Genomic DNA, 16,737 nt, shown 5'->3' with positions numbered 1-16,737 from the left:
TAAATTTGGACTCTAACTGAAGGGGGACAATGTGGGTCAATGGCTGAACTACTAATTGGATAGTCTGTCTCCTAGCATTCAGTACCCATCTCTGATGTAAATCACTTAACCTGTCTCCATCAGTCTTTCCATCTGTAAAATGGAGATAATATTTCTCTATTTCAGAGATGCTGTGAGGCTTAATTCATTAGTGTTTGTGAAGAAGTAACATCCTCAGATGGCAGGTGCCAGAGCAATCTGAAGTATTATGATTATCATCTATAAAATTAAGATATAGAATTCCCTACCTTAAAGGGAGTATAGTTACATTTTATGGAAGTCTGCCCTTTGAGATCCTGTGCATTTTAGTGGAAAATTATCACACAGTGCTTGAAAAATTGTCAGACAAATTTGACATCTCAAAAGGCATAAATGAAAGTACTAGTCTACTCATAGTCTCATTCTTTTTTTAAATCCAAGGGTCACTAGTATTCAGTATAAACTACTTACTCTACTTGCTATAGACACCCTTTACTAAAAAAACAAACAACCAGGAGATAAAAGAAATTTCCCTTCTCTCCTTTCCCTCCCAATCTACCTGAGGAACTCTCTTCACCTACTACTTTTATTCCAGTTTTTTTTTTTAAAACAGATTCTTAACCTTGGGAAACTAAAGACTATATTTTATGGGAGTGATGCTGGGCAATTTTTAAACTTTGGCCCTAGGCAATAGTTTGGCTGGCAGTCTAAAAGGGTTAATAGTGCCTCTCCTATCTTGTTACTTACCTGTCTCCTCCATTGCAGTTGGTGCTTGCCTTTGGGGGCTCAGATCAGACATATTCCAGGATCCTTTTACACAACTGCTGCAGCTCCTTTGAAGCACTGCAGCATCTGCATATGGATTTGGGAGCACATCTGAGCCTCGAGGATCTGCTAGACTGGCAATGGGTTTTGGTTACCTATGATTTTCAGTAGCAGCCAGGAGTCTCTCCACTGGATGCTGAAGTAACTGCTTTAAAGCACTGTGTCAACTAGTTAGAAAGGATCTTTGTTATATTTTTCAGTCCCAAAAGGTGGACACTGGCTAATCTGCTTAATGAACACCCATTTTAGCAGAGGAGGCAGATAAATACAAAGAAACCAGTTTTTAAACTATGGTAGGTGAAGCAGGGATGAAAGGGCTCTATAAACAAGAAAGGAAAGGACAACACACATTCAAATTTACTGAGACCAGATTTTAAAGTCTATACAGCGTTGAGCACACTGACTGAGCTCAATGCCTAGTAATAAAAGCAATAATGATGGGATTCTGTTTTAGTCAATTGCTAACAGGTTAATAGTATTTTTTGGTGTCAAAAGTGATGACCAAAGCAATAGGATTCAATTAATTTTAGAAACTTGCCCTATCAACTTATACTTAGCCATTGAAAGACATGATATTTTTTATTATTTATACAAAGAGAATATTGTGTAAATAGAGTTTCTAGTATTACAGTTTAAACCAGTAAAATCCAATTAAAGCATAAATTTGAACAAGAGTTAATTTTGTTAATATTGATAAACAACAGATTTTACAATTTTCACTATGTTCAACATTTTATTCACATGGACCAAATCCACAGCTGGTGTAAATTGGCATAACTTCACTGAAATCAATGCTATGCCAATTTAAATCAGATGATGATCTGGCCCAAGGTTGTTTCCTCACATTTAAAATGCTAAATGGCAGGAAAATCCAGATAAAAAATCCAGAATCAATTTCAGAATGTTTATGATGCATTATTGCATTTGATTGGTAATGGCTTAACTGCTGTGTACATATGACTTACCTATTTTACACTCATGTACCATTTGTGCAATAGGACCCTACTGAAATCTGACATCAATGCAGCAGAAGTTGACTGCTGTGTTACTTTCATTCCATCTATGTGTTTGGCAGCCTTTGGGTAGCTGCTTGACAACAATTACACAATTTTGGGAAAAAACAGTCTCTAACGCTGCCCTGCCAGGTAATGAACACTATATTCCCTTTGAAGTCAATGAGAGGTGAGATTACTCAACATCTTGCAGGAACGGTCCCTTAGTTTACAGTATAATATCAAGATGAGTTACTTTAAATAATTTGAAGTCCTACTGAAGTCAAATGTATATTCAATATGGGGAACCAAATATTAACTGATTATAGTTCATTTAAGTGAGAAACAGTTTAAAACATTGATGGCATCAATAAATTAAACCACCACAAAACCCCACAAAAACCCAATCAATTAAATAATCACCAAAAACCCACAACAATAAATTCTGGGATCCCTATAAGTAAGCCATTTCATATATGTTAATTACCGGTAGTTATCAAAATTCTCTAAAAGTCACTTTCCAAATCCTAAAGACATATTCCTAGTTCATCTTTTTATATATTTAAAATGAAGTCTCTGAAGAGAAGCTTTAATTAACAAAAACTCTGAGATTTTAAGATAAAGTGTGCCAAAACAGTAACTTATGATTTTGAAGAGTTCTGAGCCCTCAGAGGGGGCTTCAAAAAACTCTCTGCATGCTTTGTGTTGAGAAACCTAACTAACTTACAGTTAAATTCTCTGAAGTAAGTAGTTATTGGGACAATCTCCGGCAATTTCACCTGTTAAATAATGAGTTCAAAGGCCTAAAATAATTCAGAATGATATATTTTTTAAAAGCTATAATCACTGTCAGAAGAAAAAATGTTGATGCAATGTGCAGGCAAACAAAAGTGCACATACTATATATAATATGTGGTTTCTCTAGGGGTATCACAGATGGGCACCTTCATAGAAATGATCAATGTCATCCTGATGAATCCAACAGTATTTCTCAATAATACACGCCTCCAGTTTACATATAAATATTGATGTGTTGTTTCTGATTTTATACTAAAATGCAACCCTCTAATGGCTCCTCCATCCAACACAGTCAAATATAGTTGCATCATTGTTATTTGTATATGTACCATACATGTGTGATCTGGAAGAACATTATCCATTGTAACTGTAACTGAAGTAAGAAAGCTTTCAACCAAAAGAAAATTAAAAGGATTCTGTTTGTTAGGTTGATGGTAGACGTAAAAGTCAGCAGAATCAAAAAGACAGTTCAAAAAGAAGCCTGATGAAAACCTCTTGAATCATTCCCACTGTATCATAGTGTTTTCTAGCTACCAATTCCTGACTCCATATAGAGTAACAGCCAAATTACTATAATTATCATGAAATGTAAGTGGCATATCAACATTACGTTAAACATAGATTTTGTATACTCTTTCATTTTTATTGCCCAGTATTAGATTTTGAAAGGAAAAACAACCACCACCTGTGGTCTCCAAGTACAAGGGCTAAAGCAAGTTAAACAGCTTGGAAATCATTATTATAGCTATTTATACATGAACATAGCATTTCTTGTACCATAGCTTACATTTTAAATATTCAGACTTTGAATTTATTAAAGATATAATGGCCCATATTTTCTGGTGGTGTAAATTAACACAGCTTCATTCTCTTTACACCAGCAGACAATTTGGTTCCACATTTTCAAAGCAGTGCACAAATGGTGTACCCACAAAAATAAAAGTACTGATCCTGCAAGATATACCTATGCACTTAACTTTAGCCACATGAGTAATTCTATTGATTTCAAGTTTGTAGGTAAACCCTGATTCTGCAAAGACTCCTCCAGGGAATAGCAAGATGCAATTGTTATAAATTGACTCTTTTTCTACCATAATCAAGCTATAACATATAACATTACTTTTTAAAAAATATACTTTTAAAGATGACAGAAAGGAGGGGGGAATTAGATGTATGCCTTTTTTTCCTGAATAGTTATTTAAAAAAAAAAAAGCTTGAAAGGTTTTTTTGTTTGTTTGTTTTAATGTGCTGTTTTTTACATTAAAATTTTTGGGTCACCTGTTTTTCCTGACATTCTTTATGAATGACTGGAGATCCACAAGATTTATGACATCACACATGCCACATAAGTGAAACTTGATTAACTGAGAGCAGAAGTGGTTTTTATACAGACTGTTTACAACACTACCTTTCTGCTAATAGACATTAAAACTCTAATACCTAACAAACAATAGGAAGAAATGCTCTTAGTAATCAACTGAGGTGCAGATTTTGGAAAAATTTACCAAATAAAGTGCAAATTTTCTATAAAGAAGCCATGCAAAATGACAACAAATATAGGCACACACATTTTTGTAACCTCCAAGCAGCTAGTATATCAACTAATTTGGTAATAAATGTTATATTAATAAATTTAAGCTAGCTTAATGTTTTTACTCTGATTTTAAAAACAACAAGAACCATTTTCCTCTTGGCTGCTTTGGCCAGATACAATAGACTAATTCTTTAAAGCATACATGCAATACCTACTAAGAATTTATTGGTGCAGCTTAGTATTTTAAAGGTATTTCTTAAAGTTTTGAAGATTAAGTTATTTAGTGTTTTTTGGTAAATATTCATCTGGCCTTTTAAAGACCCAATCCTGACCCTAATTTACATGGCTTTATAAAATCCATTCAGCTGACTGTGCACCTGGCCAACTGATCCTGAAGAAGGCTGACCCAGCATGCAAGGTTAGGAAAGAGGGGACCCCCACACACTACAGTCAAGAGGTTGGAGCTTCTCAACAAACAGTGGACTTGTACTAATGATTTTTCCTCCTCCCACAGCCCTATTTGTATTCCCAACAGTGTCCTTCACCTAGGTCTGCAGTAACACTCCAGCAGCTCCAGGGGCAAGGAGGTGAGATAGAATAAAATGACTGAATTCCTTTATTAACATGGTAGTTCTTTGCATGGAAGGTAAAGGCAAGTTGATAGGATAGCTAGGAGTCGGTTCTCTCCTCCATCCTCTTCCGTGAGGCTGACAGTTCTAGGATATCGGTGGGTGACTGGTTTTAGGCTGCTCAGTGACTCTCTTTTCTGTCTGAGACAAGGCATTAGAAGCATTCAATGAAACAGATAATTGTGGTCAGGGGCGGCTCTAGGAATTTCGCCGCCCCAAGCACAGTGGCATGCCGCAGGGGGCGCTCTGGCGGTCGCCGGTCCCGCGGCTCCGGTGGACCTCCTGCAGACGTGCCTGCGGAGGGTCCGCTGGTCCCGCGGCTCCGGTGGAGCATCCGCAGGCACGCCTGTGGGAGGTCCACCGGAGCCGCGGGACCAGCGGACCCTCCGCAGGCACGCCTGCGGGAGGTCCATCGGAGCCGCCTGCCGCCCTCCCAGCGACAGGCAGAGCGCCCCCCGCGGCATGCCGCCCCAAGCGCGCGCTTGGCGTGCTGGGGTCTAGAGCCGGCCCTGCAAATTATTAGTGCTCATTCTTATTCTATTATTGATTATTAACAAATAGCAAAATGTAGTTCCCTATGCAACCCCCCCTACAAAACTCTTCAGTGCTTCTTAAGTAAGAGCCCAGAGGATGACAGTGCATCATTGAGAGAACTTTTCTGAAATTCATGCACCAACTTTATTATTAGCATTATCATTTATTTGTATTATGGTAGCCCTTAAAGGGCAGGGCCCCATTGTGCTAGACACTATACAAACATATAACAAAGAGATTGATTATAAACTCTTCAGGTCAGGGACTAGGTACAAGACTATAGACAGAACAAGCAGACAGGACAGAGAGAAGGAACACAAGGAAACAATGAGATGATACTAGTCAGCTGCCTAACTATTCTCAGACATTAGAATCAGCTTCAAAATGAGACCTTCAATTAACAGCCCAGTTGCAGATGACATCTGGGGGACCTGTCTAGTGCTTTAACTTTCCAAAATGTGAACTGTGTTTATATAATGCTACTGATCCTGAAAGATCCTCCAATCTCCTCAACAGTGACAAGCATATAATAACCAGATACAACAGCTGTCAAACCTTCTTAACCCTTCCCCCCAATCAAGTAATGTGCATCATGCAACCATCTCCATGCCAGACAGTCATTTTGTGTTTTCTGCTTGATGTAGAAAGTGTTGAGATAGACCATTCCAAAAGGTTCCCTTCCAACCCTATGAAATAATAATGTATTTGGAAGTTAAAAATAAATGTAGCCTAACTGATTTTGAATCCATATATTTTACCCTGTTTTTACCTGTTTCAATACTTGGCTCCTGTGGTAGTTTGAGAATATCATCAGGATGTGGTTTGCAGAGACCATGGAAAGGCCCCAGGTCAAAACAGTCATGAAGCAATTGTATATTCACTTCAGAGCACACACTCATGAAACCAACTGCAGTGCCATCATCCTGAAATATCAAAACAACATGATCACACTCTTAAAAGCTGCAAGTCTATATAAAGACATGAATTTGGGGCACAAGAAAAGGCCATACAGTCCAATATATTTCATAATTTTTATCTTAAATCCCACCTTAACAAAGCTACTTTGTACCAGGGTTTGAAAGATTTAAATAGGAATAGCCAGACTGGATCAGCCCGAAGGTCCGACTTGCTCAATATCCAGTCTCTGACAGTGGCTAATACCAGATACTTCAGAGGAAGGTACAAGAAAATGTAATAATCTTGACTTAAATATGCACAGGGGAAGAATAAAAAAAATATTGTTAGCTAGGGTTTTTGTGTTTTTCCATGTACCATTTATAAATAATTATTGAGATACAAAACATAGCTAAAGATGGTGCTTTGTAATTATAAATTTCAGAAAAGATTCTTGCTTAATCCAAAACTGTTAAGTAAAATCTGGATCTAGCTAAATACAATGGTTGCCTAATTACTAAACACTAGTGTACAATTTCTTTGTGCTCTTAAATGGAAGAAAATATTTTATTTCCCTGTGACATGGTTTAATTCAGGGACAGGAAGCATAGTAATTATAAGCACTAGATAATTTAAAGTTCAAGACATATCAAGCAACAAATGCCTTAATAGATGCACAGGCAGATATGACAGTGATATGGACCTTGCATTGATGAAATAGCAGGTGACATTCGTTTAATGCATGGAACTGGAACTTTCCTGCAAGTTACAATATTAAGCAAGAAACAGACACTGACAACAAGAATCATCATTGATTTTTCACTAAAACAAGGCAGGTAGAAGATAGCAACTTAATTTTTAGTATTATATGCAACCTATTGATAACACAAATAACCACTATATGTATTTTTTCCTCCTATGCTTAATAAAATCTTGCGATAAAATGCTGGATTTGTCCAGCTGTCTTATCAAGCCACCAACACTTCAATAAAAATAAAAATAAAAGTTTATTTTTTTCCCAAACAACAAGTGATTGTTTGTTTGTCTTGTTTGCGTAACTGAACAAAAGATGGGTCTCTGCAGTTGTCTGGCTGCTATGTAATTTTAGGCCCAAGGCTCAGCAGAGGCTGATTAACCAATCCATCTACCATATGTGCAAAAAGAGGTTGCCAGCTTCATTCTCTGCAGGGAAAATTGGCATCTATCTTGGTTCACATGGAGGTGTCTTTCCAATCTGCAGCAGCATTGGTGAGTCTATACTATGAAGGCCTGAAGCACCTTTTGCAGGTTTCATATTGAGCCATAAATGTATGATAGAAATATATTATTTATAAGATAACTGTTTGTAATGTGTTATTACACTAATGGCTTATTGTTTACTGCTTGGTTTCAAACTGCAGTGATTACATTTTAAGGATTTTTTTTTTAACTGTTTTGCTAAAGGAAGCAGATTTCTGGAGTTAAAGTAGGTTATAGCTCCTATCTGCCTACAATACTTCACAGAATTACAAAGTATGGCAAATACATATTGTAAAACAGAATGCTCTTTTAGAAATGCATGCCCCTGAGACAATGTAAAATATCAGTGTTTTAAAAATCTGTTTCATGCTGGCCACTCTCATTTCTCTTTTAATTAAAAAACTAATTCCTGATTTTTGGAGATAGCATACATTTTCTGCATGGATCAGGAGATCGAAACAAACTACAATATTCACTCATCTTGCCCATCTCTAGCATCTATGATTCTACCTTTTGGAGATATTTTTGACTATGTATCCTTGGTTACCAGTCATCACATGCAGTATTAATGTTGCTAGTGGATGTAATTTGGTTATTTATAATGCAAAGTGCCTAAAATAACAATAACTGATTTAAGATCACCTCTTCCAATTATCTCAGAGAAATCTACCGAATTGTCTAAATTGTAGCTTCATTTATATCACGATGAGAATAAAAATATACAAACTAATCATGCTGGGTTAGACGGTGGCACTTAGCCACAATCCTCCATTGGAGGCACAGCTTCAGGAGCATAAAGGCTGCTCCAGGGGGAGCACTGAAAGGCAGTGCCTGCCTGCACAAACCGCTGCAGCCCTTTAAAGGGTGTAACATACTGCTCACGGTATGTCCAGCCACCTCTGCTGGCCGCTGCATGACTCCCTGCCCCTTTTCAATGAGTTGTTCCTGATGGAAACATCTCAGCAGTAATCTCAAGGCTTCTTTGACCAGAGGGGCTGCTCTTCTGGATAGTTCTTTTATTAGCTACACAAGGGCAGGGATGCTCCTGACTGCCCCCCACAGAAGAGCTGGCCAAGGTCGAGCTCTCAGTCAAGAGTAAATTAATACATTTCCATTCTTTTCTGAAAGAAGTTCTCATGTGACATACAATTATGATCTTGTTGTCACTTAAGACCCAAGTCTGCAAAGGGGTAAGCACTTCAAAGCGTAATGAGGTCAACATGAGTTAAAGTCATATGGATCCTCACAGACCATCAGAATCCCACAGAAATGAGCCCTTAATTTGCTTGTTCTCAATTTCCTAATCTGTAGAATGGGTGACCCTGCCATCCTCTTAAGAATATTGTGAGGTACAAATGAGATTTGTAAAGTAACTGGGGATCTTCTGATGGAAAGGCATTTTAGAAATGCCAAATATTGTTACTATTTATTACTGATTCACTTGTCATGTTCCATCCTTAAAGAAGATACCCACTGTAAAAAGGCAATCATTTTCCTGAAAGAACTGAAAGCTTACTAGGAGAATGGCTGATTTTCTCAAGTGTCAAAATTACGATTTTTGCTTTCTAAGGCATAGTTAGTCGTACTTAGTTCTTTTTTTTATTCAAGAAGCCAGTGCAACAGCTGTTAACAAATACAGCATAATGAATGTTAGGGATACCCAAGCCTACCGCATGTCAAGGACCTACCTCACAAACAACAGCATGGTTTTTTTCATCTTGAGCATCTATCAGTTCTGCAAGGAAGTACTCTCCATAGGTTTCTCTCAGAATTTCATTATGGTGCATGAAGATAGGCATGAGATCATCATGGTCTTCCACCCTGTAAAACAGATGTTCTCTTTTAGAGTCAGTTATGTCTTAAAACTTTCTAGTACTAGAATACTGATCCTTCACTCCCTAATTTGTTTTTCAGAGTGCAGGCAAATGATAACTTCTACAAAGTCAACCATTTATTTGATTTCAATTACACTGTCATTTTTAGAATGCTGTAAACCAAAAACAACTGATACTTTCAGTGTTATATTGTTAAATATTTTTAAAAACTCTTTATGAATTTATTGTGATGCACTACAGAGAAGGACAGAGAATGAACGAACAGATGTCTTGCTGGGCACACCAGAGGTAACTGAAAAGGGAAATTTGGGGAGCTTTTATTTCTTACAGCACAGACACTCTTTACAACACTTTAAACAAGAGATCTTATGAATGTAGCTCAAGCCATGACTGTAAACATCGACCACCTCTTTCCTTAATGGAGGTGTGGCCCCTGCTGAAGCTGAAACCAAGGATCCATAAGGAAACCCAACCCCAGGCATCTTCAAACAGCCAGGCCTAGTTATTACACCTCTGAACTTCCCAGCCCCACTATTCCATTATTGGCAATATAGCAGACTCTTTGCTGTGATGCTTCCATTGGCAGATACAAATGACTCCTCTGATAACAGGATACGTTACTGCTGCTCAGGCCAGAAATAACGTATACTACATTTTTTGAGCGCCATTTACACTATATAGTGCGACTGTTCCCTGATTCCACCCACCCACATCCTTGAATGACATGAAACAGAAATTCCACACTGCTGTTATAAAGGGGCTGCCACTGACTCTGAGATGGGGAATGAATATAATGAATAACCTTCTTCCCTGCAGTGCATCCAATGGCATTTACCATAAATGCTCTGTGATTTTGCTATGCAACAGAGGGGAGTATACTAGCCCATGACAGTAACATAGGAATTTAAACAAATACCATTAACAAACCAGTAGTCTTGTCATGTTCATCATCATGTATTTGTCAGTGGTCTATAACTACTACCATGACAAAACAAATAAAAAATGGGATAATGATTGAAGTAGGAGGATGCTTTTGCTTAGGCTCTTACCTGAAGATGAGAAATAAAAACGTGTTCTTTTAATGTACTGCTGAATTGCTGGCAGTGATTGCTAATTTACAAAGCAAGCCTACACACTCAAATGGCTCATCTAAAACCCCCAGCTGCAAAAAAACAACACACAGCTGTCAAAAATCTACATTCAATTGGCCAGATCCTCAGCTGGTGGAAATCTCTTAAAGGAGCTGTACCAAAGATGGGGCAAAGATGGGCAGGGAGGAGCTCCCTGTGCCTTTACTATCCCCCCAGCACACCTGTGCAGAATCTGCCGTAACTGTGTGTGAAAGAGACCATTAAATTATCTAATTTCACTCAAAAGAATTAAACGTGCTTACTCGCTAGTTGGTGTTCTGTGACTTGGGGAGCTACCGTGAGCAATGGGGGCATTCCCTCACCTCTGGTGTCAGTCAGCAAACGACCAAACAAAAGCAAAATTTAGCATCAAGCTGTTCCCATTCCAGACATTGCCTCTAAAACACCCAGTCAGTTACTTCTGAAGGTTAGCCTATGCTACACTCCCTAACGGGAACCCCCTACCTTCTTTTTCATTGTGCTCAGGTAGGGGAGCTCTGAAATGAGGTCACCTTGCTCAGGTCTGCACCCACTGGCAGCCATCTGGGCAGGGGAATCACTTCATGGCTGGATGTTTCAGCACGTCAGCCCTGCAGGAAAGAACTGGAAGGAGCTCCTGGGTGGAACTCCTTCTATGTGGAGAGCCTGTGCTGTCTTCCATGGCTCCTGTGGCTGATGCCTGAAGATGGCACCACAGTGTGAAGCACTTGCTGCCTTCTTCATGAGGCCTGGGGAGCCTAGAGGCATAGCTCAAAAGGATGGTCAAAATCTCCTCACTTTCTCTGCCTGACCCCTGCCAATCAACTTTTCAACATAAATCATGGACAACTGAAGGGAGCAGTAACGACTTAGGCCCCAATCCTGCAACTTACTGCAAAGACAGACCCCTGAGTCCTCATGAATTCCCAATGAAGTCAAAATGAGGCTCCAGCACAGGTGTAATGTTGCAATTTGCAGGATCCAGATCTTAGCTACTTCTACTATTCCTTCTACATTCAACTTGCTGTCAGTGTGAAAGCTACCTCAACCTGTCTCCACTTGGCCTGACATACAGTGTTGGCAGTAAAAGTCATACAGTACTTACAGTGTATAGATAGATTCTCATTGAAATACCTGAAGAGATTAACACACTTACCGATACTTAATGTTTTCTCATTTAAAATCCAACATTAAGCTTTTAAAATCCTAGTTCTTAATCAGAAAAAGCACAAGACTAAGAGAAAGCAGCAAAGAGTCCTGTGACACCTTATAGACTAACAGACGTATTGGAGAATGAGCTTTCGTGGGTGAATACCCACTTCGTCGGATGCAAGACTAAGAGAGAATTTTAATGTATGTTGAATAATGTAGATGAAAAGTACAGTCAGGGAATGCAGTACCTATTGATTGATTTATTTGCTATTTTTTTTAATGTGCCTGTCACCATGGCCCTGTCACAAATTAAATACACCTCTACCTCGATATAACTCTGTCCTCGGGAGCCAAAAAAATCTTACTGTGTTATAGGTGAAACTGTGTTACATCGAACTTGATTTGGTCCGCCGGAGCACATAGCCCCGCCCCCGTGGAGTGCTGCTTTACCACATTCTATCCGAATTCGTGTTATATTGGGTGGTGTTATATCAGGGTAGAGGTATATATCTAACGTTAAACTATCCATAATAAACACGATAAACTGTCCCAATCCTGTACTACCCAAACCAATCATTTCAGCAGAGGTCCAACAAATCCATGCTTTACTAAACGATGCATCTTGCACTGTCCCCTAATAGTCAGGAAACTCAGGTTGTGATGGACCACAAGAAGGAATGAGTTCTACACCTAGTGACCCCCCACTAAAAACACCCAGCCTCCAAGTCTCCATGACTGGACTTCTCTAAAATGTGCATCAGCTAATCTCAGCTGTCACAGAATGCACAGGGAGAGAGATGGTCCCTAAAGGGCCAGGAAGCAAACTCAGGCAAGCTTTAGACATTGGAGCCAACATGGTGAATTGCCCCAAGAGAAGATGGGCATCCAGGGCAGTTCACTGAGCACATGGGTGATATGTTCCCCCCACACACCCACTGCACTAAAACAAGTGGGACAGCCCATTCTTCACTTGTTAAAACTTATAGGCCAGCTTTAAAGGTACCTTGGAAGTTTAGTGCACTGCAGATAACTAGAGCATGACGACTAGCAATATCTAACAACGTCTTTGCTAACCACAGATTTTAAAAAGTAGAATGAACCACTATTGCTACCGTGAAATCTAAAAGGAACTGGAGATCCCAAAGTAACCCAAGACTGTTAACATTTTTGGCAAAGAGTGGGCACACTACACCCACAGGCGGTGCAGTCATAATCTTTATCACACTGTCAGCATGTCGACCTATGGAGTATTATACAGATATGAAGTAAGAAAGGGCTAGGGCGGCTACAATTAGGCCCGTCTGTTGGCTCAATTCAGATAATAAAAACAAAACTGGGACATGTATTGCCACCCAAAAGCAACGTAAGCGGGGTTATTTCGTTGCAAGGTCTCTAGTGACCTCTAGTGGTCAACTATCAAACACATTTCTTATAAATTATTCATCCAAGCACTCTCACAGTGCTGCAGCACATTTGAAAATGTTCTGTAACATCATAAATTGATTACTCAGAAAACTTTTTATAAGGCTAGGGCCATGTAACTTCCAAATCCCTCAGAAGATTAATGGTCTTAGATCTCTTAGTTGTTAGTTCAGCAATTTCCTTCATTAATTGGGGGCAATCCTTTTATTAAACAGCCTTTGAAAACCACTAGAAAATGTCATTACATGCTGTACTCCTAGCAATCTATATGTCAGAGATCACAAGGTTGCCTGATATACCATAGTAGCTTCCCTTTTCTTCAAGTTTTTGTTTCTTTTATAAACAGAGGTCACAAAACAACAGGATCAGTGTTCAAAACTGACACCTTCCTGCCATTAAAAGAATAACTTTTTTCAAAATGATTTACAAAACAAAAATAAAAATAAGACATTCTTACAGTGTTCCCACAATACATGAATCAATGCAATATTTTCCATTATAAAGGGTTGTAAAGTTAAGCCATAGTTACTTTACATTTCTTTCTTGTTTATTACGTAGTGTTTTGTTTTTAATCCAGGAGTTATGATTACATAACTTTTATACTGTGGAAGCTCCCAGAAGTCTGCTATGTCAAGGCCCTAATTTGCCAGGTGCTGCACTAATATATAATAAAACCAGTCTTAAGTCTATTTTCTTTTCCCCAGGAAGGGCAGTTGCACATCTGTATTTCTTGCTATTGTTGAGGGCCGTCTCCACTGGAGATTTTCACAATCAACCTCTCATTTAAAACCCAGAGTGTTTAACTGTGTCAGTTTTACAGCGAGTGGTTGTTTCTGGTATGAAAATCCAATAGAAGAAGGTGGGAAGTTAGGTATTTGTTAATTTTTTGTCTCCTTTATTGTGTTTTAATTTGACGCATCCATTTCTCCATTTCCACTGTGTCTAAAACTCTAATGAATCAAAATATTAACAAAAGAGAGAATATTCTTTTTCCAATCCCCGGTTAATCTTAAAGAATTATGCTAACTGAAGGCTATGATATTAATTGTGAGACCTAAAAGGATTACTAGTGGTCCCTTAAAACAGACCACAAACAGTTGTTGACCCAATTTGACTAGTAATCCCACCCCAATAATATTCTACCTGTGAGCAATCCCACTAGATAGGAGTAAAGCTTCCAATATTCCCACATCCTCATCACCATTAGTCACCAGTTGCTTTATAATTTTTGTTAAGCTTTTCTGGAATAAGGTGCCATTGAAACAATATCTAAAATTAATTTTCCTTTAGAACAGTACATACTACATAAGCTTTTTTTTTCCTGAAGATCCTACTGATAACAGAAAAATAGCCATTGAAGAATGGTTATTTTTCCGTTAACTCCTTTCTCCAACTTTTCAGAAAACTAACATAACATCCTTTATGTTCCTATTGATCAAGTACGTAAAATGAAACCAAATTTTCCTGCAGCCAGTGATTAAAAAACAAATAAATATAGGACCTGATTCCCATTTAGACCACTCTGGTAGTTTAAAGAGGCCTTAAAGCGGATGTAAATGTCCCAACAGTTCTGTTTATTAATTTTATGACAAATACTGTGGCCAAATTTTTAAATATTGGTAGAATGGCAGAACGGAACATAGGGGTTAAGCGTGGCTTAAATGGTGCATAGATGATTTGTGCCGACCTTATGCATAGGAGTGAATATGACCCTTAGAGTAAGACTACCCTTCTTCCGGTCATCAGTGGTTCCTTTTATTCTTACATTGTCCCTTCTTTTATAATTCTTGGCACCATTAGTTTTAAAGATCCCACCTTGTCCCTCTCTCTCCATTTGCTTGATTCTGGTCTGCAGATTCAGTGTCTCCTCTGCAGTCTCTATTACATTAGATTCACTAATGTTTTGTTTTTAATACCTAGTAGTTTGGAGTGAATATCAGCTATGCATGCCTTGATCTCTCTTAGTAACTCATTCGTATCAATTTTTGTAGCAGAAAGGGTGGGTGCCTGCATGCCATTTTGTCTCCATCAGTGTGTCAAGACAAATACACTCAAGCAGTCAGACTGTTTCATTCTGCATAATAGTTTTAGAGATTTTGTTCCTTTTCTGCTAGTAGTGACTGGATTTTTGCACGTGATTTTTAAGTTTGGATGACAATCTTGGGGACCCTGTACAGGTGGATTCTGCAGCTGCCCACTCCAAACTGGGAGCACAAACTGCCATCAGTGACAAAAATTTCCCACCCCACATCCCACTTCCATCCCTTACTGCAGTTTTTGGATAGGTGGAAACCTAATTTAAATGGGCTTATATAAGCAAGAAGGAACTATGGGTAAATATAACACACTATAAATTGTGACTCTAGTTATCCACCCAAAACCTCCACCTAAAATGACTCCATTAGTACAGCAGACCCTGGCTAAAACTGATTGTAGACATGCAGACTCACCCCTGCGGCGCCTCCTGCTGGTGACTTCTAGTAATTAGCTCTTTTTCCAGCCAGGAGTGCCTCTGCAGGCCGGTGATCCACCTGTCCTCTGGCCCCCGTGTCCCTCCAGGGACCCCAATCCCCCTTTAACTGGGGTGTTACTCCCTGGCAGTACCCCACAGATCTGGGTCTCCCTTCCCTGGGGAACCCCCAACCCACTATCCCCACTTTGCCTCAGTTTTGACTACTGCCCAGTCTCCATCTAGCCCCCGTTCCCTGGGGCAGACTGCAGTATGAGCCACTCATCGTAGGCAAAGGGGGTTGGACCTGCTGCCTTTGCCTACCCCTGGGGCTGCCCCCTGCAACCCCCAGTACCTCTTGCCCTTATGCTAGGCCGCAGCCTAGGGCTTTCCAGGCAGGAGCTCCCCAGTTCCTCTGCCTTTCCCCAGCCCTGCTCCACTCAGGTACCCTGTGTCTAGCTCTCTACAGGCAGAGGGAGACTATTTGCTCCTGGCTTCCCTGGCCTTTTTATACAGGCCAGCTGTGGCCTGATTAGGGTGTGGCCCAGCTGTGGCTGCTTCTCCGTTCAGCCCAACTTTTAGAGCTGCAGCTTTCAAGCCCTCCCAGGCCACTTTTTAAACCCCTCAGGGCAGGAGCAGGTAACCACCCTGCTACACTAATAATCTACACACGTCATAATTCATACTCAAAAATGGTGGTCTCTCCATTCTTCTCAGGCAAGATTTCATGGTTAGATTCCTCTAGTGGGGTCTATTACCATGTCTTCATTACTTTAACTGAATTTTATATAGTGTGTTTACTATGAAATTTCAAATAATCAAAACTAGACTTTCTGTTCAAATCCATCAGGTTGTACTAGAATTTAAACTTGCTGTTTTATTGTGCCAGCCAGTGAAAGGTAGAAAGTGATAAGAAATACAATTTTTTTCAGTTAAACTTAAGTGTTAACCCTATATATTTACCACTATGACATTTCATTACACTGCTGCCACTGGCCCTTTTAAAGCAGTGCAATACTGAAATTACACTCTCCCTCCTAAAACGTGAGGTTGCCAAAGATCACATTTCAGGATTTGGGCCCTGATCCTGCAAGCCTGTAGCATGAGATAACTTCAGCATGCATGCCAAGCTCCACTGAGGTCAGTGGGGCTCCCCGTGAGTGCAACAGCCTCCCCACATGCTACGTGTTGCAGGATGAGAACCACAATGTTTACGTCTACAAACCACCCCCCTGCCTTTTTTATTTGATAAGAGGCAGTGGCTTTTCACACATATGGATACTATTCTACTGTCTTCCCAGACTGGA

General features: G+C 39.5%; 1 protein-coding gene across 6 annotated transcripts in view; it reads right to left on the bottom strand.

Annotated features, from left to right (window-relative positions):
- CFAP61 (cilia and flagella associated protein 61) overlaps positions 1 to 16,737 on the bottom strand; it is a 232,812-nt gene that overhangs the window by 201,820 nt on the left and 14,255 nt on the right. For all 6 annotated transcript variants that reach the window (XM_045008887.1, XM_045008889.1, XM_045008888.1 and 3 more), the window contains 2 exons: positions 9,152 to 9,284; positions 6,100 to 6,253 (listed from right to left, as the gene is read on the bottom strand). In XM_045008887.1, the coding sequence (XP_044864822.1) occupies positions 6,100 to 6,253; positions 9,152 to 9,284 (287 nt within the window). The remainder of the gene's footprint in view (positions 1 to 6,099; positions 6,254 to 9,151; positions 9,285 to 16,737) is intronic.

The sequence above is a fragment of the Mauremys mutica genome, chromosome 3 (assembly GCF_020497125.1).
Source record: "Mauremys mutica isolate MM-2020 ecotype Southern chromosome 3, ASM2049712v1, whole genome shotgun sequence".
Lineage (NCBI taxonomy): Eukaryota > Metazoa > Chordata > Testudines > Geoemydidae > Mauremys > Mauremys mutica.
This window is presented reverse-complemented; position numbering and strand designations above follow the sequence as displayed.